At 37.6% G+C, this 22,032-nt stretch overlaps 1 protein-coding gene across 2 annotated transcripts in view; it reads right to left on the bottom strand.

Moving 5' to 3' along the window:
* The window catches only part of LOC136879291 (glucose-6-phosphate 1-dehydrogenase), an 85,238-nt gene extending 64,091 nt beyond the window's left edge, over positions 1 to 21,147 (bottom strand). Inside the window, exons 1-4 of one of the 2 annotated variants that reach the window (XM_068228871.1) lie at positions 21,021 to 21,147; positions 18,108 to 18,205; positions 15,153 to 15,299; positions 2,737 to 2,954 (exon numbers count right to left, since the gene is read on the bottom strand). In XM_068228871.1, coding sequence (XP_068084972.1) covers positions 2,737 to 2,954; positions 15,153 to 15,299; positions 18,108 to 18,205; positions 21,021 to 21,048 — 491 coding nt within the window. In that variant the 5' untranslated portion in view covers positions 21,049 to 21,147. The remainder of the gene's footprint in view (positions 1 to 2,736; positions 2,955 to 15,152; positions 15,300 to 18,107; positions 18,206 to 21,020) is intronic. The other variant, XM_068228872.1, reaches the window with a different exon arrangement.
* Positions 21,148 to 22,032: the final 885 nt, after the last annotated feature.

Here is a 22,032-nt window from a genome sequence, read left to right as displayed (position 1 = left end):
CACAAATTTGGCGATTGAGTTTTCTGCCTCCCTTCTTGCATTTCCGTTGTGATACGTTGGCGTTTTAACCTCATACAAACACTAACAGCTTCCTTAGTCCACCCGGATCCTGCCATTTTAGAAGTCTTTGTTTATGTTTACAAATGAGGTTCACAATCTTCTCACGTCATAGCACCAGCATCGTCGTCATGTCAGCTTTCACTAACTGGTTCGTTTTGAAAAATTAATTTTACGGAATAGAACATGACCTATTTTATGACAAGTTTTATCAAAGGTTTTATAAAACTTGAATTTGACCGTGAGCAACAGAAATTTTTAAAAACTAAATTATTGTACAATAAACAAATAACTAGTGATGATAAATCTGGGAAAGAAGACAGGAGAGCATTGGATCACAGAAATTCAAGAGGATCTCAAAACAGTTGGACTCGAAATTACAGATGCAGAGAACAAGAATAAAATTACCACCCTTCTTAAGAATCACAAATTTTCAACTGAAATGATGCACAGAAGGCCTGTAGAGATTTCAGACAAATTAAGAACAGTGCAATCAGAATGAAAGAAGAAGAAGTGGGCAGATAAGAAGAATCAAACAGTACAACCTTCAAAGAAAAAGTGTACATGGAAGACTCAAGTACTCCAATGTGACCAATAAAGTTAATAATAACACAATAAATTTGAGAGGGAAATATTACCGTGAGCAACGGGCATTATGTTTCTAACCACAATTTTCTTCCTTCATCAATAAAAAGGACCTGGTTTCTCAGTATCCTTTCAAAATTGAATTTACCATAGCCACAAGACCACCACATTGAGAAACATTTTTCTTCGCGTCATAGAGGTACATAAACTTAACCATAATAGGTATTTGATTTGATCCTGTATTGACTTGTCTAAATCTATTGGACTTCACTGATGAAGGGAATGCATAATGTTCCTGAAACATTTATGAATGAATAAATAATTTTGAATTATAATAAAGTGTATTGGCAAGGTGGACCCAACACAAACTATTTTAAATAGTTTTTAAAAGATCATAGAGGTATGTTTAGCAAATGTCACAATCATTTAACTTTTCCATGGTGGTGATTTATTTTTTATTTTTTATTTTTACAATTTTGCTTTATGTCACACTGATACAGATAAGTCTTATGGATATGATAGGACAGGAAGGGGCTAGGAGTGGGGAGGAAGTGGCCGTGGCCTTGTTTAAGGTACATTCCCAGCATTTGCCTGGTGTGAAAATGGGGAAACCACAGAAAACGATCTTCAGGGCTGCCGACAGTAAGACTGAAACCCACTATGTCCCGAATGATGGATACTGGCCGCACTTAAGCGACTGCAGCTATCGAGCTTGGTAATAATTGTTTTAGGAGGAACACTAATCAGAGAGGAAAAGAGGAAGGCATCCGACACTTCAAAAAATGAAGATATCGGCAAAGAAAGACAAGGGCCACGAAAGGCATGAAAATGAAAGACTCCCTGCCCTCAAATGCTCTAATAGCGTTGGGCTCAGAAAAGAACAAGAGTTGACCACCAAGGGAGGTCGGATAGGATAGATGAAAGTGAGGAACCTGGCACAAGTAAGTGGAAGCAATGCCGAGACTCATAAGAATGGGAAAAACTAAGACAGGTCATAAAAGGAGCAACTGATGGAATGGCAACTGATGTTTGTACTAATGCCAGTACACACAAACATTGGATAACCCTGTAAAATTTGTGAAAAAAAAAGGAGAGAACTAAGAAACATAACAGACTGCATACAGAAGAAACCAAAGTAACCAAAATGTCATCAAGATAAGAATAATAGTATTAAGGAGATCTGTGGGGAAATAGAAGTACATCACAACAATAATGAAATGCATGACCTCTAAGAAAATTTAAACTATTACATGAAAATTCAAACCAAAGAGCATGCCAATTGAGGACAAACACGGTAATATAGTTTGTGCCGGGCTGAGTGGCTCAGACGGTTAAGGCGCTGGCCTTCTGACCCCAACTTGGCAGGTTTGATCCTGGCTCAGTCCGGTGGTATTTGAAGGTGCTCAAATACGTCAGCCTCGTGTCGGTAGATTTACTGGCAAGTAAAAGAACTCCCGCGGGACTAAATTCCGGCACCTCGGCGTCTCCGTAAACCGTAAAAGAGAAGTTAGTGGGACATAAAACAAATAACATTATTATTATTATTATTATTATTATTATTATTATTATTATTATTATTATTATTATTATTATTATTATTATTATTATTATTACAGTTTGTGAAATAGAGTTAAAAATGGGATGATGGAAGGAATACTATACTGAACTTTAAAATGAAGATCACAGAGATGCAAGACAGGAAGACTCATCTATCATAATAGGAACAGGAACCAGATATAATGGAATCAGAAGACTAGCACTTAATATCACTGTTAAAGGCAAACAAAGCGCTGTCAACTTACTTTGTGACTATTGTGCCTGTTAATACCAGTCACGTGGAGCACAGATCGCCAAGCTCGAACAAAACAGCAAGTTAGCAAACTGGCTTCGACTAACCTAATATTTAAACCATGCATACCATATTGGCCTAAATATAAGACAGCCTCACATATAAGAAACCATGAATTTTTGTAAAATTAAATAATAAATGTAATTTTAAAATATTTAAGCACTCCTATAGCTGCTACCAAAACAAATGACATAAAAATTGATTAGAATTCATTAAAATTTGAAATAATATTTGAATTAACTTACTTCTTAGACATGCAGGCCTCATGAATGTTTGTCGCTGCATCCTTATAAACGACTTCAGGCAGAGCAAGATAGAACAGACGATTGGCAAGTGAGTTAGTTTCAAGTTCACAAATCTTCTTATTCAAGAGCTCAAAGTCTGACAGATTGTCATAGTTTCCAGAGATATAGTAGTTACGTGTCCAGAAAATCTCAAACTGTTTTTCTTCACCTGGTTGTACCTTCAATAGTTTACAACATGTGCATCAGAACTGAGAAAGTAAAACATCGACTTTTACAATTACACTAAGATCATGTTCTAAGATATTTATACTATGTGAATAAAACTCATGGTTGTAATTGCTTAGTTCTGTAACGTACGAGGGTTGGGGTGTAAGTCATGCAACTATTTTTTTCTCTCACATTTGCAATATGCTACCATACAATGGTCATGTCCTGCAAAGCATGACACCCATAGTACATGGACACAGCATAAGGTGGCAGTGCACTGAATAGGTAACACACACAAGGGTGATGGGACTGCAGCAGTGAGTTAGGCTCTGTGCAGAATGGATGAGGCAAGGCAAGAACAGCGGTCATACATCAAACTAGCTATTCGCCAGACTCGCAATGCCAAAGAATATCATAGAGAGCTTATGGAACCTATGGAGAATAATGCCCTTCCATACCAAACTGCTACAAGATGGGCAGCAGCATTTCAGCACAGACGTGAAGCAAGTGGCAACATGAAACAGCCCGGAAGACCTCATCGGCAATGCGTTGTGGACAATCTAGAGGACTACTTTGAGGGTTTACTTAAAGGTTATGCCTGTTGCTCACGGTAACATTTTCTGTCAAATTTCTTGTACAATAACTTGATTTTATAAAATTTCTGTTGCTCACAGTCGAATTCAAGTTTTATGAAACCTTTGATAAAACTTTTCGTAAAATAGGACATGTTCTATTCCTTAAAATTAATTTTATGAAACGAACCAATCAGCGAAGCTGACATCACAATGATGCTGGCACTATGTCATGAGAAGATTGTGAAGCTCGGATTGTAAAAAAGCACTTCTTTCTAAAATGGCAGGATCCGGGTGGACTAAGGAAGCTGTTAGTGTTTTACTGGACGAATACTAGAAATATCCTTATTTGTACTAAGTTAAAACGCCACTTTACCATAACAGAAATGCAAGAAGACAGGCAGAAAACACAATCGCCGAATTCCTATATGAATGCTGGTCTTCTAACGTCAACGAATTTTCGACTAAGGACAACAATCCTCTACCTTCTTCTTTTCTTTTGATCCAATCCCGAGTCTAGCTTTTCCTGGCATTTCTTTCCTTCCTTTTTACCATTGTACAACATATGATTGCAGCTAAAGCAGCAAATTTTGCTTTGTTTGTTGGAACCATACTCTCAAACACACTGTAAGTTGAACAGCTGATTCTTGATTAAAAAGTTTATCGATAGATGGCAGAACATACACATCTTAGTTCAGAAGTGAGTTCATGGATGGCCATCCTGATGCTTCCATGGATTTTATAAAATAATTTTACTGTAAGCAACACAACTTGTTTTCACCAAATTTTTATAAAATTAATTGTACAACAAATTTTATTAAACATTTTACCGTGAGCAATAGGCATTACTGTACTCTCTGAGAATAAACCTCGCATTATGTCCTCCAGCCAGTAAACCTACTCGGCATTATTCATACATTCCAGAACACCTCATGCTCCCTACTCCCATTGTATATCTCCATGTATCTGGTAGATCCTGCATTCATGCAAAAGAAAACAGTTGCTGTGACTTACGCCCCAACCCCGTAATAAGATCTCATCTTACATGTCCACGTGGAAGTGATTTCTCCAGGATGACAATACAGTGAGAAAACAAAGCTGATCATCAGTAATGATAGTATACTACATGCAACAAGCTTTAACAGGTTCATTTTTTATAAAAACCCATACTGACTATAAAATCAAGTACTGAATATTTTTACATACATACATACATTAACATTACAGACTGTTATGCCTTTCAGCATTTAGTCTGCAAGCCTCTGTGAATTTACTTAACATTGACACAATCCTCTATTTGCAACTAGTGCTGTGGCCTCATTTAGTTCTATACCTCTTATCTTTAAATCGTTAGAAACTGAGTCTAACCATCGTTGTCTTGGTATCCCTCTACTTCTCTTACCCTCCATAACTGAGTCCATTATTCTCCTAGGTAACCTATCCTCCTCCATTCGCCTTACATGATCCCACCACTGAAGCCAGTTTAAGCACACAGCTTCATCCATCGAGTTCATTCCTAACTTAGCCTTTATCTCCTCATTCTGAGTACCCTCCTGCCATTGTTCCCACCTGTTTGTACCAGCAATCATATTCACTACTTTCAAGTCTGTTGCTTCTAACTTATTCATAAGATATCCTGAGTCCACCCAGCTTTCCCTTCCGTAAAGCAAAGAATAAACTTAAATACTGTATTTAAGCGGTCTGCCTATCCAGAACAGAATAATTCTTCTCAGAAAGCAGTTTTCAATAGTTAACAAAGATCCCACTAATGGACTCCACAAAAAATTGAAACTAATTTTGAAAAACAACATATTTTGAATGAATGAACAGGAAACTAAAAGGCTGTTCAATATGAACCCAAGACTTCCTACTGCTAGAATGATGCCAAAAATACATAAACCAGGGATACCCATCAGACCTATAATGAATTACAAGACTAGTCCAACTTATAAAGTGTCACAATATGTTCACAAATTTCTTAGAACACATTTCAAATTTGACAACAATAAATCTATAAAGAACTCTTTTTTTTTTTTTTTTTTCTAATTGTTTTACATCGCACCGACACAGATAGGTCTTATGGCGACGATGGGACAGGAAAGGGCTAGGAGTGGGAAGGAAGCGGCCGTGGCCTTAATTAGGGTACAGCCCCAGCATTTGCCTGGTGTGAAAATGGGAAACCACGGAAAACCATTTTCAGGGCTGCCGACAGTGGGGTTCGAACCTACTATCTCCCGAATACTGGATACTGGCCGCACTTAAGCGACTGCAGCTATCGAGCTCGGTATAAAGAACTCTATCAAATTCTGTAACGCTACTAAAAATTTACAGATAAATTCCAATCACACAATACACGCATTTTATATTTAAAATATGTATCCTAGTCATCATCATCATTTCCCATTATCCAGCTGTAGCCAGGTAGGTGCAAATATGGTTCCTCTCCAGGTTTCTTTCTCTAATACTGCACTGGATTGTGTCCTCCCATCTCAATCGTGGTCGTCCATGGCCTCTCCTTCCTTGCATTTGCATTTCCATCACCTTTTTTGGCATTCTTTCATCACTCATTCACTTTACGTGCCCAAACCATCTTAATCGGCTCTTCTCTATTCTATCATTCATTTTTTCTACTCAAATTTCTTCCCGGATTTTCTCATTCCTTATTTTGTCTCTTCTACTCTTCTGTATCACACTCCTCAAGAACTTCATTTTGGCTGCCTGTATTCAACTCTCATCCTTCTTTGTCACTGTCCAAGTTCCTGCTCCGTAAGTTGTTATGGGTACGTAATACACCTTGCACATAGTTTCCTTTGCTTCCACTGGCACATCTTTGTCCCATAACTTTGTCCCCTACACTATGATAGAAATCACTTCCAGCTTGAATCCTCCTACTAATTTCAGCATCCAGTCAAGCATTCCATTAATTCACTCCCCAGGTATTTGAACGTCTCCACTACTTCTAGGAGCTTGTCTGCAAGTCTAATCTGACCTTTCCCTTCTTTCTCCCCTCTAGTCATAACAAGAGTTTTACTCTTTTCTACACTTATTTTCAATCCACTTTCTTCGATCTTCCCATTCACTACATCCAACTGTCCTGAAACATTCATGTCCTCTTCTCTCCAAATCACAATATCATCTGCAAATAACAACATGTTCATTTCTCTTCCTCCAAATACTGCTTTTGCTGTTCTCATGATGTTATCTGTTACTATTGTAAACAGGATTGGCGATTGAACACTTCCCTGTCTCAGCCCACTAGTGATTTTGAACCAACTTGTCCTGCCAACTTGTGTTTGCATGCAACTACAACATTTTTGTACACTGCCATGATCATTTTTATTAATTTCTGTCCAATTCCTTTTTGCCCCGGACTGTCCCAAACTTCAGTCCTGGGGACACTGTCATATGCCTTTTCAATGTCAATGAATGCCATCACCGTATCATTTCCATACTCCATTAGTTGTCTCATAACGAAAATGGGCTATATTGTTGACCTTCCACTTCGGAAACCAAACTGATTTTCCTGTATCTGATTTTCAACCCTCAACCTTATCCTACTTTCCAGTATCCTCTCCATTATCTTAGCAACATGGGATATCAGAGTAATTCCCCTATACTTCTTCAATACTTTCTTATCGCCCTTCTTAAAAATTGGGATGATTATCCTTTTTTTACCAATCTTCAGGGACCTCCTTATTCTCCCAGACAATCCTGACAACTCGATACGTCCACTGCAGGCCTACACCTACAGCTGCCTTTATTATCTCCACTGAAATTTCATCTATTCCAGTAATTTTTCCATTATTCGTCTTTCTTGCTGCCATTTCAATTTCATTCAGTGTAATTTCTTTATCCATTTCTTCATCAACTAAATGCTTTCCTGGTGGTCCACTGAATGACTGTCATTAGTTCTCCTGTTCAGCAACTTCTAAAAATACTCTCTCCACCTTATTTCTTATTTCTTCTGGCTTTGTTAATATTATGCCACCTTCATCCTTCACAAATCTGGTGTTTACTTGATCTCTCTTTTTGTTTCTTAAGATACCATATAATAATTTCTTGCTGCCCTGCATATCATCTCTCAATTTCTGTGTGAATTATTCTAGCTGATAATGTGCCCGGTATTGAATAGGAGGACCGCTCAAATACAATATTTAAGTTTATTCTTAAATATTCGTTACCTGAAAGACAGTATTCTACAAGAAGGAAGTGAATTTGTTGATCAACTTACTGACCCCAAATGAAGAAAAAACCAGAGCAATACATTCAATAGGGTAAGGAGCTCTAAAAATGGGTCAGCCAAAACTTACCAACAAATATATGCCTGGTTTTCACTACAAAATAAGGTTTATCCAAATTATTTTATGTTAAAAAAGAGAAGAGAAAGGAGGAATTTTTCTTCCATAATTTTAAGGTACATAAATGTCCTGAAAATAAAGCCACATAAAAATTTATGTTACAAAAGTGTATCATTTCTTGGAACCTGTCTCATTCTTGGCACCATTTTTCTGCCTATAATATTTATATGGAAATCCCATATGCATCATCTTTAAGAAAAGCATTATTTTTAGCACACACCATTTTTACTTTTCTGTGCTAAATGATTGCTGTGAATAATAATAGCAGCGCACCTGGTGGTCTGGCATCAAGTCTATATGGTCTGAACACAGTGATTAGCTGGTTTAAGCCCAGTTTTCGAAAAAATTCACCATCAGAATGCTGGCCAGTGGTGTAGGAGAGGTGGTATACAATATCTACTCACTAGACAGCGTGCCAAAAGCCTGGGTTCAATTCCAAACCTCTCCGCAGTGTTCATGTGGAGCGAGGGCATATGATGCTGTTGATGGTGATTCGTCCGTCGGTTGGGGCCGTAAAGCTTTGAGCAGACCCCTTGGTGTTATTCGACAGGAGTAGGCTACGTGCCAACACCGGGTCTCACCAGGTCCTATCTCATTATAATAATCTTACATCCAGAACCGCAAGTCGCCCATGGGAGTCAAATATACCTGCACCAGGAGAGCTGAACAAGTCCTCGAACACTCCAGGCACTAAAAGCCCTAGAATAATTAAATATGATCTAATGGGTAAGTAGCTTATATTACCTAACTAAAGCTTTCTCTTAATAAGATCATTCATTTTGGCTCCAGAATAATATCAAATTTTGTGATTTTGTATCATGCTTAGGTCACCTTACTCTACTAATAGTGGAAAGGACTGTTAGTACAAGTCCTAGAATTTAAAAAAGTAAGAAAGCCTGTAATTTTATCTTACTGCTGATATTGTGATCATAGCCACTGGACTTCCAGTTTTAAATGAAATCCAAACCTCAGAGATGAGACTTTTCATTGTTTTAAATCCCATGCATATTAACTGGGATTCAAAGTGTGACCACCTATACGACGTACCAAAGGTCTCCTTCTCCGCCTCAGTTGCCGTTAAGGACTTCACCAGAGCCCCGTTAGCCTTTACTTTTCAGGGTTCCTGTAAGGCCTTCATAGCTACCGTAGCGGTCCTGGGGCACACAAGGTCCCCGCTGTACTTCACCCTTACAGGCTATCCCCTACTTCGTACCGTTGCCCGTCCCCCACGACGTGGACGAGGGGTTGGACTTATGGGGGACAATCTGTTATAAGTTCACCTGATTTAATCAAAACACTATTCATTTCCTTTTTCTCTCCCTTTCTAAGATTCTTTGTTACTGTCCAGAAAGGTTTCCCTTCTGCTTGACCTAGACTTTCCAGGTTATTACCAAAATCTTCCCACGACTTCTTCTTGGATTCAACAACTATTTGTTTCGCTCTGTTTATTTCATCTACGTACAATTCCCTGTCTGCATCAGTCCTTGTTTGGGGCCGTTCCTGATACATCTCCTTTTTATGTTTACAAGCTGTTCGTGATCATTCCACCAAGATGTTTGCTTTTTCCCATCTTTACACACAGTTGTTCCTAGGCATTCCCTTGCTTTTTCTACTACAGCATCCCTTATGCCACCCATTCTCTTTCTATACCCTGAACCTGCTTAGTGTCCACTCTTTGGAACTTCTTACTAATCATACCCATGTATTTCCATCTAATTTCCTCGTCCTGAAAAATGTCTACCCTTATTCATCTGCAGACAGATTTCATTTTCTCTATCCTAGGCCTAGAGATACTTAGTTCACTGGAGATCAGATAGTAGTCTATACCATCAAAAAATCCCTAAAATACCCCACACATTCTTAACACATTTCCTGAATTCAAAGTCGGTTATGCTATACGTACCTAGTCTGTTACGGATCTGGTGCCCCTACCTTCCCATGTGTAGCAATGAACAGCCTTGTACTTGAAGAATGTATTCATAACTACTAATCTCATACTAGCATAGAAGTCCAGCAAATGATTCCTATTACCTTACACATCTTTTTCCTGTTCCCATAACTTGGAGCGTAGAATGTGAACTGTCTTCTTATAGCACCGTATTTGAACTGGAAATTGCTAGTTGTATGTTAAGGCTAATGATATTTGTGGTGAAATTTAATGTTATTACAAGAATTCAAAAGTTTGTGCAACACTTATTTGTGCATCGAATGGTTAGTTGATTTGCGATACAACCTGGGTATATTAGTTAAGTTAATAAATTTCATATATTATATATAAGCTATATAGCACAATAGAAGCTATGAAGTGGATGGTTTACAGTATCAACCCCTTTGAAAATTTATAGGCCATTTGAAAGAAGAGTGACCAGTGAATTGCAAAACTTAATAGATTAGCAAAAGTAAGCATGATAAGTTATGTTTGCTTATCAAGGTGTGGTTTCATGATGATGAAGAAATGAATAATATTTTCAGAAATTGATGGAATCTGTGCCAAAATGCATTGATGCTGTTTTGAAGCACAAAGGAGGTCACGTAAAATATTAAGACATGACTTTTTGTAATTGTTGAACTGATTTCTAGTAGCTTTTATGACTTTAGTTATGAGAAAACTTTTCTGTATCTTGTTCAGATTAATTTGCATGCTACTGTAGAAAGGAAATGTGGAAATGGACAGTGAAGTTTATCCTAGACACAGAATCTCCGACAATGGTTCGATATCTACAATATGGTATCTCTTATACGGGAAACACAAAATAGGAAAAATTGCTTCATGATGGTCACCAACATTCTGCGTGGAGATGACTAGAAGACGAAGAAGAATATAGTACATCATCCAGTTTTAGGAGAAGACTGAAGAGGTCAAGAAACAACTGTAGCAGCTGGCACCAAATTCGTCTTAGAACTAGTTAAGAACTTACCTATGTCTATTTTGGTTAAAACTTGATAACTAGAAAATGTCTTTGTTCTAAGAATACATGATGGAGAAATATATAAATAATTAATTAATGATCATATTTAACCAAATTACCTCACAATAGCATTTTTAACTACTTTCTTTCAGGTATAGTCAGTTCAACCATAGGTTTATAAACATTTATCCTTCAGACATAGGATTTTCAAAAAACACAGGAATACTAAATCTGTTCTCATTATCAGGAGATAAGTCTCTGCAATCAGGAGGGAGGGAGGAAGGACCAAAGATGGGGAGTTTTCCGCTTAAATTGGGGGATTTGGCACGTCTGTTATTATTAATATTATTACCTGCGGTACCCGTCGTTGATAGGACAATCATATAGAATATGCACAGTTATCCAACTCCCTAGCTACTTTCCGCCAATATTCAGCCATGCTGTTTTACTCGGGATGCAGCAGTAATCCCATCTATCGGAGATGAGTGGCAGCAGAAGAGACAAATCACATCACAACAATGGTTAATATAATTATTGTTGTTCAGTATAATGAGCTTTTGATATTGTAGGCCTTCACTTTTAGTGTCCTTCAAACTCGGGCATATTAAAGCATCTCATGTAAAGGCACAACTCCCTCTTGTTTTATTCTTCAAGTGACCGTTCCTTTATGATTTCTCATTTTTTATAATCATCTTCACATTGTTCTTTGTCAATACGAACCAATGACTACGCAGTTTTACACCTTAAGACAATCATGACAAAAACCATCGCCAGTTAACATGATTAAACAATATTTCCATGTTAATAATGCTTGACATTGATAAGGACAAACTAACAAAAGTCTAAATTTACTATTCTATTATCATAGTTGGTATAGTAAAATTGTAGGTATAAGATATAAATGATAAGACCTTTTGTTATGATATGTAATGCTTTTCGATAGGACCATTAATACAGATATTTTAAAAATTAAATTTTAGGCACCTGCCCCTAAACTACCATTTCATCCAGCGTGAATAAAAAATTATTTATTCCTAGACTATAGGGAGCGTGCACGGCCACTCTTAGTGCCTCTAACGGAAGAAATCGGTAACATTTTGGTGATCTTATCTTGAGCGGTCAGACCAGGCTGTGTAACTGTGGGTGTGAAATTGTGGTAGTAGTAGTAGTGTATCAAAATGCATAAATCAAATAAAAACTGTTGTGCAGTGAACTGCCACAACACACAAAGAAACACGCATGGAAAAGGAATTACATTTCACACATTTCCTGGTCGTCCATAGGAATCGGGCAGATGCAGGAAGTGGATTTCGGCTGTGGGAAGGATAAAGTAAGTACAGTAGGCTACCTTATTTCATTTGTGACGAAAATCACACATTTCAAACATACCAGGTATGCCAAGTCAAGAGCATGTTCATTTAAGTACACTTTGAAATAGTACATTTCATTTCAATTATGCATTGCAGCAGGTTCATATGTTTACATTCATGTCCTTCCATGTGCACATGTCTTGACTACGCTGAATATTGATGATAATAATAATAATAATAATAATAATAATAATAATAATAATAATAATAATAATAATAATAAATGTTTTCCTGCATTTCAGTGCAGACGGAACTCCATCGGAACCCACCAAATGCTCCGTCATTTGCAGTGAACATTTTGTTGGAGGAAAGCCAAATAATATTGAAAATTATCCATCATATATACCATCTGTGCTTCATGAGAGCTATAAGAAGAAACCGAAAAGAGAATGTGATGTATCCCGGTTTTAAGACCGAGTAAACGAATGAAATGCTCAAATATACATACGTCTTCTAACCAGGAAACTCATGAATTTATTGTGAAAAATGAGTGTGTGAAAAACTACTTAAGTTGATGCAAGCAGCATTTGAGATTGAAGCAACGATTTTCGAATTCACTTGTGTTTTTAGTGGGAATGATGTAGGCACACAGTGCTACTTGAGCACAATACCTTCAAGTATTTCGGAAAAGGTGGATAAAAGTTGTGGATACCAGAGCATAAAAAGTGAGGCACAGTTGAAGGATTTAACAAGTGTTTCATTTGAATCATTCAGTTTTTACTTTCTTTCTTTTTTTCTAAAGTGTCTATAAATATAAGTAATAACGATGTTTGTTTACTCTTTTTAATGAAAATGAAATTCTGTATAACCTTTGCTGCCTTGGCAGTCGTATTTGGTGTATATCGGACTACTGCTGCGCGAATATCTTTTGCTGCTCTCGGAGTAGTCAAGAAACACACTTCTAATTTTATTTTCTGGCCTAGCAAACTATCCGTGCAAAATACTCTGCCTCGCGCTTTTAAAACATATTATCTGCTGCAAGAGTTATAATAGATTGCACAGAAATGAAATCAGAAATGCCAGCAAGAATAGATGAGAGATGTTATATGTATTCTTCCTACAAGTCATGTTATACATTTAAATTTTTATTAGCTGTGACCCCAAATGGAACTATTGCTTTGTTTCCCCTTGTTATGGTGGAAGAACTAGTCATACTTTTATTGTTAACAATTCAGACTTCCTAAATCATTTGAGCGAAGGGGACGTTATATTAGCCGACAAGGGATTCCCAGGTTTTAAAACACAGTCACCTCATTCTTTACTTGTTATGCCGCCTTTTCTTCACAATGGGAAATTTGCAGAAGATGAAGGGTTACAAACTCAGAGTGTAGCAAGTGTGCGAATTCATATTGAAAGATGCATACAGAGGGTGAAAATTTTCAAAATCTTGAAAAATATTCCTAAGATCTGTTTCCGTATATCAGCGACATTGTTTACGTAGCTTGTGTGCTAGCAAATTACTTGCCACCAATAATAAAGAACGTAGAACTGTAACCCCTGCACATAATCCACCCGTATAAATCTATCTTATCAGAACTTTGCTTAGCAACATGACGTGTTATTTATTTGCTTACCGGATGCTGCCTGTCAATATCTTGTCAAAAGCACAGCCAATTTAACCGGAAATCTCACTCGTGAAATTTGAGTTTTCACAGATTCATAGATATGAAGTAGTTACAATATTGTTATTAATTTCACCCTATGACAACAATATCAGGTTTAAATGTATTTTTATATGTACAGCATTACAACTTCCATAGCATTACTTCATATTTATCTTGACAAGGTGCAACGATATTTTTTGCCGTAACTATGAAGCAAGTCTTCCAGCAGAACACACTCTCACCATATTAATTCTCGGAACTCCGCCAGAGCGTTCTGTTATTAGTACCATGCACGCTCCCTATAGCACCTTGTTCCCAGACATGCCGATTTTCATTAAATTCTGTTCACCCATTTTCTCGTAGTTTGACGTTGATATGGACCTAGCAACAAAAATCGAAATTCACGAATATCTCTTATCATAGCCGGTACAGTAAAATATATAAGACATAAATGATCGTAAATTTAATTCTATATATCTTTAGTTACTGGTATGTAGTATTTATCAATAGGACCATTAATGATAAATATTTGAGAATTAAATTTTAGGCTAAACTGGCTTCGGTGGTGGGGTCATGTGAGGCGAATGGAGGATAGGTTACCTAGGAGAATAATGGACTCAGTTATGGAGGATAAGAGAAGTAGAGGGAGACCAAGACGGCGATGGTTAGACTCAATTTCTAACGATTTAAAAATAAGAGGTATAGAACTAAATGAGGCCACAAATAGAGGATTGTGGCGATGTTTAGTAAATTCACAGAGGCTTGCAAACTGAACGCTGAAAGGCATAACGGTCTATAATGATGTATGTATGTATGTATGTATGTAAATTTTAGGCCTTCCCCTAAACCACTATTTCACTCAGCGTGAATAAAATTATTTATAGCCCAGATTCTAGTGCATCATTTCCCGATTTTACATATCGATTTCCATTAAGTTCTCTTCAGCCATTTTCTATATACAGACAGAAATGACGGAAAATTAAGAAGTGCATTTCCTTCTTCTTGTGGACGTGACCAATACAGAAATACCATTCTTTTTAAATTCTGAGCTATGTACACATTAAACACTTATTAATAACAAGTTGTGATTCGCTAAGAGGGTGATCCATGCTGTAGGATACTGAGGATACAACAGAATTAAAGTACGAGTTTAAATAAAAAACAAAACTCCTTTGGCAAATGAGAGAATTGCTTATGTGATCCACATAGTTCAATCCACTGTAGTGAGAATGTAAGCAGTGAAAGTGAGCATAACAATTATTCTCCATCATGGCCAGTTTAAAAGATCCCTTCTTTCATCCAGGCATCTACTTTTGACTTTAAGGAAAGTCAAGCACTCGAGTAACACAATATTACTGAAAGTTATACACTCCCGTAACAAAACACCATACCGTACCTGAAAGTAGTCTTTACAGTTATCCCGAACTTCACGAACAGAGGAAGGTGTTCTAGCAAAACCGAAGAAGAAAGTTTCCTTGTGTATCAAGTTGTCTCTAAACAGTCGCCATAAAGCAGGATATATCTTTTTCCTAGCCAAGTCACCCTGTAAGAAGAAATAATAGGAAAGGATCACTAAAAATTATAAAAAAGAAATTAGCATGTAACATTTGAAGTGTGACTTAAAAATAATAGCAGCCACAGTTAGTGACTGGTAGAAACCTTTTATTATTATTATTATTAAACAGAATAGCGCATAAATGTGCAAAGTTTATTCCTTGCTCTAGTCTACCAGTGACTTTACTCTTTTTGCGCAATTGCTGAAATGATATCTTTCACACTATTTACCGCACAAGACACACATACAGTCTATAGAGCGCTCATGGAAACCTTTTCGCATGCATAAATTATGATGAAAGCCGTGAATTGTCAGTCTGTTTATTGGGCTCCTTAAGTCGTCATTTGGTCCGGTCCAACTCCTTTTGATCATTGCTTCAGTGGAGTAGAAACCTTTTATGCTACCACTATCACCATAAAATATGCTACAGTGTCAATCAGGTAAGTTGTAGTTTTATGTGACAAGTTGATATTATGATCATAGCTACAGAACAGCTTTAGATGAAATCAGAACCAATCATGGACAGCTCATCGCACACATATGTAGGGGCTTTATGTCGCACCGACACAGATAGGTCTTATGGCAACGATGGGATAGGAAAGGCCTAGGAGTTGGAAGGAAGCGTCTGTGGCCTTAATTAAGGTACAGCCCCAGCATTTGCATGGTGTGAAAATAGGAAACCATGAAAAACCATCTTCAGGGCTGCCAACAGTGGGATTCGAACCCACTATCTCCCGGATGCAAGCTCATAGCCGCGCGCCTCTACACGCACAGCCAACTCGCCCGGTGAATCAACTTCCGACAAAAGTTTGTCAGTCGTGGAAGGTCTCTCAACAGATCATTCGCTATTTTGGTCATATAAAACATCGAGAAGACAGTCTTCAAAAGTTGATTGTTGAGGACAAAGTCCAAGGAATCAGACCAGGAGGAAAAGCATTAATACAATGGATCAATGTAGCAAATGGCCCCTTACAGAGTTCTCGCCAAGTAATCACACTGAAGGGTTTGGATAGAAACGAATGTCGGAGTATGGTTCATCAGCTGGATTGTTGAATTATGATAGTTATGATACCTCAGCCATGGGGCAAAGTGAATAAGGACCAAAAGGACGTGATTTTTCATTTCAAAACTCTCTTATGCATAAGACAGGATGTAAACCACAGCCTTCTTAATAGTCCGCCAGCGATGAAATGAAATGGCATATGGCTTTTAGTGCAGGGAGTGTCCAAGGACAAGTTCGGCTCGCCAGATGCAGGTCTTTTGATGTGACCCCCGTAGGCGACCTGTGCATCGCTATGAGGATGAAGACGACATACACCCAGCCACCGTGCCAGCGAAATTAACCAATTAAGGTTAAAATTCCCGACCCTGCCGGGAATTGAACCCGGGACCCCTGTGACCAAAGGCCAGCACGCTAACCATTTAGCCATGGAGCCGATGATACCACTTAACTATCAACATCCCTAGGGTGACCACACATCATGAATTTCATTTATCAAAATAAACAAAGAACCACCTATTCAATACACATTTGTTTTGTGTGTAGGCCTACTTATCGTATGACTTGTCAATTTCTGGCTATAATGGCTGAAGGTGACCTTTAGCAGGTTGATACCAGTCCCGTGATGTTTTAATGTTAATATAACTTATATCAATTAACAATGTGATTTATTGTGATTCTTGTCAATATGGATCATCATGAGATTTATAACTTACGATCCTGAATTCTGCGAGACAATCAAACATTCTGATGCAGTCCTGCAAATGTGTTTTTAGTTAATTATAATTTATTGTCATCGTCTTGACCTATTTCTTAAGAAGGTATTCAATGGTCTCAATAATTGATAATAATACATTGCTACTGATCAATCTAGATTAGGAAATTTACCACGAGCATAAATGATATGCCAAAAAATTAGTGAAGGCAGCATTGCTTAGCACAGCAGTGTTAACACTCCAGTCAAAAATGTAAGTATGTGAATGACACAGAAAGTTCCTATGGAAATGAGGCTAATAAGAGCGAGGCAAAATCAGGAAGTATTAGGAATTATAAATAAAATATATTAGCCTATGTGATGTTAGTAAGTCTACACATAAAATGCTGACTTTTGTCTTGAGACTTGTCATAATAAAAATTTTCTCTTTAGTGGTTTCTAATTGAAAATGTAAAATTAAGTCTGTATAACTTAATTTGACTATACTTGTAAGAGAAGAAACAGAACTGAATTAAGACTTACAATTTTATACTGGGCTCTATTCCTCAAAATTCTGCAATGTCCCCACTTTTCAACACTCCTGATCCTCATGCTTCACTTATTGTGGCCGTCACCCTTACACATCCCCTCATATGTATAAGGTACAAGAGTGCAAGTCAACTTGTACTGTTCTGATTGTCAGTCATTTCAGAGTTTCATTTTGTACTGCCATGGAATGTCCTATGGAATGCAGTGTGTTTACAGCAGGCTTTGACTTGTACCCATCTGTCCACTCACAGATATTGAGCTTATGATATCAAATATGTACAAATATCCTGATTTTGCCAAATACTGACTTGTAATGTTATTACCGCTCATCACAGATTTACTAAAGGAAATAAAAAGCTATAATAACGAAAGATGAATATTTATAATCTACGGCTTGCAGAAAACTACTACAATTATCAACAAAGCTGTGACTTTTGACCCACTAAGTAGAGAAAGCATAAATCAGCCACTTGCAACAAACTCAACTTGAAGAATAATGAATTTTAAAAGTTTAGTTTTACAGGGTTAACAGGAAATTATAAATAATACTTACTGATGCACCACATAAGACAAAACTGTACGTAGCATCGTCATCCAAAAGACACGAACTATCAGAACGTTCAAGAACCTTTGGTCTGAATGATTTGCACTCTGAAAAGATAAATTCCAAATTTTCTTTATTTTTGAACGATGATGATGATAATACATTAATAATATAAACAGACTACCCAATAATGGTATTAGGCTGGGCACTGGATCCAAAGCAGTGAACATCGACTGCCTTCCTTCTACAAATGATGTAGTCCTAATGGCACATGACCACAACGTTGCCTGCCTCCAGGTTGAAACATTACAAGAAATAGCTGAGGCTGTAGGTCTCCAGATATCTCTCGAAAAAACTAAAGTACTGATGTCTGACCATCATAATACCACTACTACTGAATATGGAAAAATTAAATGTTGCATTCATTTTAAGTATCTTGGAGAGATTATCCCCTTTAATCCATCAACATATCAGATTAAATGCATGCAAACAGCTTTTCACCTCTGCAAACCCGACAGGCCAAATACGATCACTAACACCATAGTGAGATAAAGAGGATCCAAATGATAGAGAGAAAATTCCTATGGAAGATCCTCGGAAAACCTCAAAATTCTGATGGCGAATATCGCCTGAGATCAAATGCAGAGTTGTACTATAAGTCTGTAAAGCTTTTACCTATTATGAGGTAGTGCCATCCAATGTTTCACAGTCATGTGGGTTTTTTTTTTTTTTTTTTTTATAATTTGCTTTGCATCACACCAACACAGATAGGTCTTATGATGGGATAGGAAAGGGCTAGGAGTGGGAAGAATGCGTCTGTGGCCTTAATTAATGTTCAGCCTCAGCCTGGTGCGAAAATGGGAAACCATGGAAAATCATCTTCAGGGCTGCCGACAGTGGGGTTCGAACCCACTATCTCCCCTTACAGCATCTATCAGTTAGACTTAGATCAAGTAGGCCTAAGTGCGTTTAGGCCCTACCTAAATTTTACTGTTTTCAAGGTGGTAATAATAATAAACAATATTAATAATAATATGACCTCAACTACACCGTGCAGCCATTTTAATTTGACACCATCCAGACTGCTAGCATATCAATTCAAATGTTGTTTTAATCTACCAGATGGCAGAGGAAACCAGACATCTTCTGGGCAATCTATGGTTGAAATACTAAATCATTTTGTTTGACGAACATCAATGTGTCACGAGACTCTCTATCTCAATTACTGTCACTGATCTACAATAAGTTCTAATGAGTGATAAGATTATTGATCTGTTCATTGAACATGAGGGCTAGTCTCTGTTCAAAAGTGGCTATGTATACTTAATTTTCATCATGATCAGAATTGGTTAGCTTCTGGTCAATGGCAGTACAGTGCATAATCAATATGCTGCCTCAGTGTCATCTACCCGCCTCGAGTTTTACGAAACCTTTGTGAATCCAAATACAATTATTACAGCAGCACTATTCAGCAACTATGATAAATCCCTGCTTTTCATACTCAAAAGGACCGGCCAAAGTACAATTTCTGCATCGCTATGACTAACAAGACAAATAAGAAAGAGAGAAAGAAAAAAAATAGTTTGATATTCTTCTGGGTGAAACTTAACGATGCCCTCCCCAACTCGCACCGCTATACAGATATCGCTGAGTGATGCTTGTTTGTTATCATAGATGTACTTAGTTTGCTGGAACTGCTACTTACCAAGGGCAATAAGTTAGGTTAAATTTTTACCATTATTTTCTTTATAGTACCGGTATAGGATTATTTTCTGCATATATACCAAGCGATACAAGGCATAAGGGCTAGACTTCGTTTCGGTGTCTGTGTATAACAAATTATCAACATTTCTTTTATTTTCAGCATATACGCCGAGCAAAAGTGGTTAAAAAATTTACCACAACTGCATTAAGCTCAAGCTTGTTGAGAGAAGGTGTATGAGCGTGTGTCTCAATTTACCACCAGTGGTTTAAGAATATTTATTGTAACAGTTGTTCATGACATCTATCTGTGTTGAATTCATATACTGTATAAATTTCAGCCAACTACAGTAACTATACTAGTCATATGGAAAACGTCCTATGAGATGTGATATAAGGTTATAAACGTAAATAATATATTCCCGGGGGCAGGGTGGTGGGCCTTTGACCTTCATAAGGAACAGATCACTCTCATAGAAGTCTTACGGGGCCGATGACCTTCGATGTTAGGCCCCTTAAAACAACAAGCATCATCATCATCATCATCATCATCATCATCATCATCATCATCATCAGAAGTCTTACAAGGTAACATTTATACGATTTACCTTTGCAAATAATGTGATTTATGCTGGGGAGTGCATCATTACGTGTTGCCTCTTTCTGCTCGACTGTGTCGTCACCTGCCTATGATGCAGGTCTGTAAATATCTGTTGCACATTTCATTCTGGTTGGACATTCTGTAGCAAAGTAGAATAAATTTTCAACGAAAACTAAATGTGCTGTAGGTCAGTACTTTAATTCCTTTCCCCTTGCTACCTTGGATAACACAAAAAGACTTTACACATCTCGCAAAATGTGTTCAAGGAGTCATTCTCTATCATTTTTAAAATTTCATGCACCAAAAGTTCGAAACCAGAGCAGCGTTATCCATCCCACCAAAAAACATCACACTTTCGAAACATGCTGAAAGGAAAATGGGCAATTAGGCCTAGTACAAACATTAGATTTGGAGAACAGAAATGTAGTTTGAGACTCATAACTAAAATGAATAAGCTGCATGTTAAATGAGAACTTACAACGTTTAAGTTTAAAATATTACTACTTGAAATTATTTATCAGTCTACGGAGTTACGAAGATGCCGGTACATTTTCTATTTTCGGACCTACAACATTAAGTTAAGAATGACAGCACAGTAATATCAAAGAAATATATCCTACCAGAACAGCCCTTTTCTTTACACGACATTATTCATACCCAAGTAACAACTGTGTCAACAATGAACCACAATAAACAAGTTCAAAATTTCAAATCTGTCACAACCTACCCTCCCCAAAAGTATTAAAGGCTGCCATATTGACAAACGACGACTATAGAGAATTAAAGATCAGTGTTGTCAACATTGGCAATTGTATGATGCATTGCTATATAGAGCACTGGCGGGGACTCGAGTGACTTCTGACAAGACAAAAATAAGCTGTCTGACACCATCTTAATGATCTTATCCTTCCCTTGCCACGCAATTTGTATCATACATTGTAGTGTGTTGAACTTGCTACATGATTGGTAGCACTGCATATCTGCAGTAATATGATTTGAATGCAATAATGCCCCATTGTTAGTGCAGTGAATTGTAACAATGAGCAAAAAGATTGGATGTGGTAGACGACTAGACGTTTCCGTAAATAACTTTTAAATATGGTTTTATCTTGTTTCTTGTTTGCGGTACGTCGCACGGACACAGATACCGGTACCATATGTCCTATGGCAACGAGGGGATAGGAAAGGCCTAGGAATTGGAAGGAAGCGGCTGTGGTCTTAATTAAGGTACAGCCCCGGCATTTGCCTGGTGTGAAAATGGGAAACCACGGAAAACCATCTTCAGGGCTGCTGACAGTGGGGCTCGAACCCACTATCTCCCGATACTGGATACTGGCCGCACTTCAGCGACTGCAGCTATCGAGCTCGGTCCTTGTACATCATTAGGCTATTTCATTCTAATATGGTGATTGCAGGTTTCGGTTTCCATTTAACCAGCCCGAGGTTTTCATTGTAATGGATGGTAAATATACGACAGGAGCAATGGAAACCACAGAACACCAGTGGAAACCAAGGGAGAAAAAGACCTCCGTGAGATTTCTAGATTAACATCCTACTTTTCAGTATCGGTGATTAGCCCCCATCCTCACTTTATGGAGAAAACATTACAATTTTATTCCATTTTAGCCGCCT

Source organism: Anabrus simplex, chromosome 8, assembly GCF_040414725.1.
Source record: "Anabrus simplex isolate iqAnaSimp1 chromosome 8, ASM4041472v1, whole genome shotgun sequence".
Taxonomy (NCBI): domain Eukaryota; kingdom Metazoa; phylum Arthropoda; class Insecta; order Orthoptera; family Tettigoniidae; genus Anabrus; species Anabrus simplex.
Note: the sequence above shows the minus strand (reverse complement) of the source record. Positions and strands in the feature narration are given on the sequence as shown.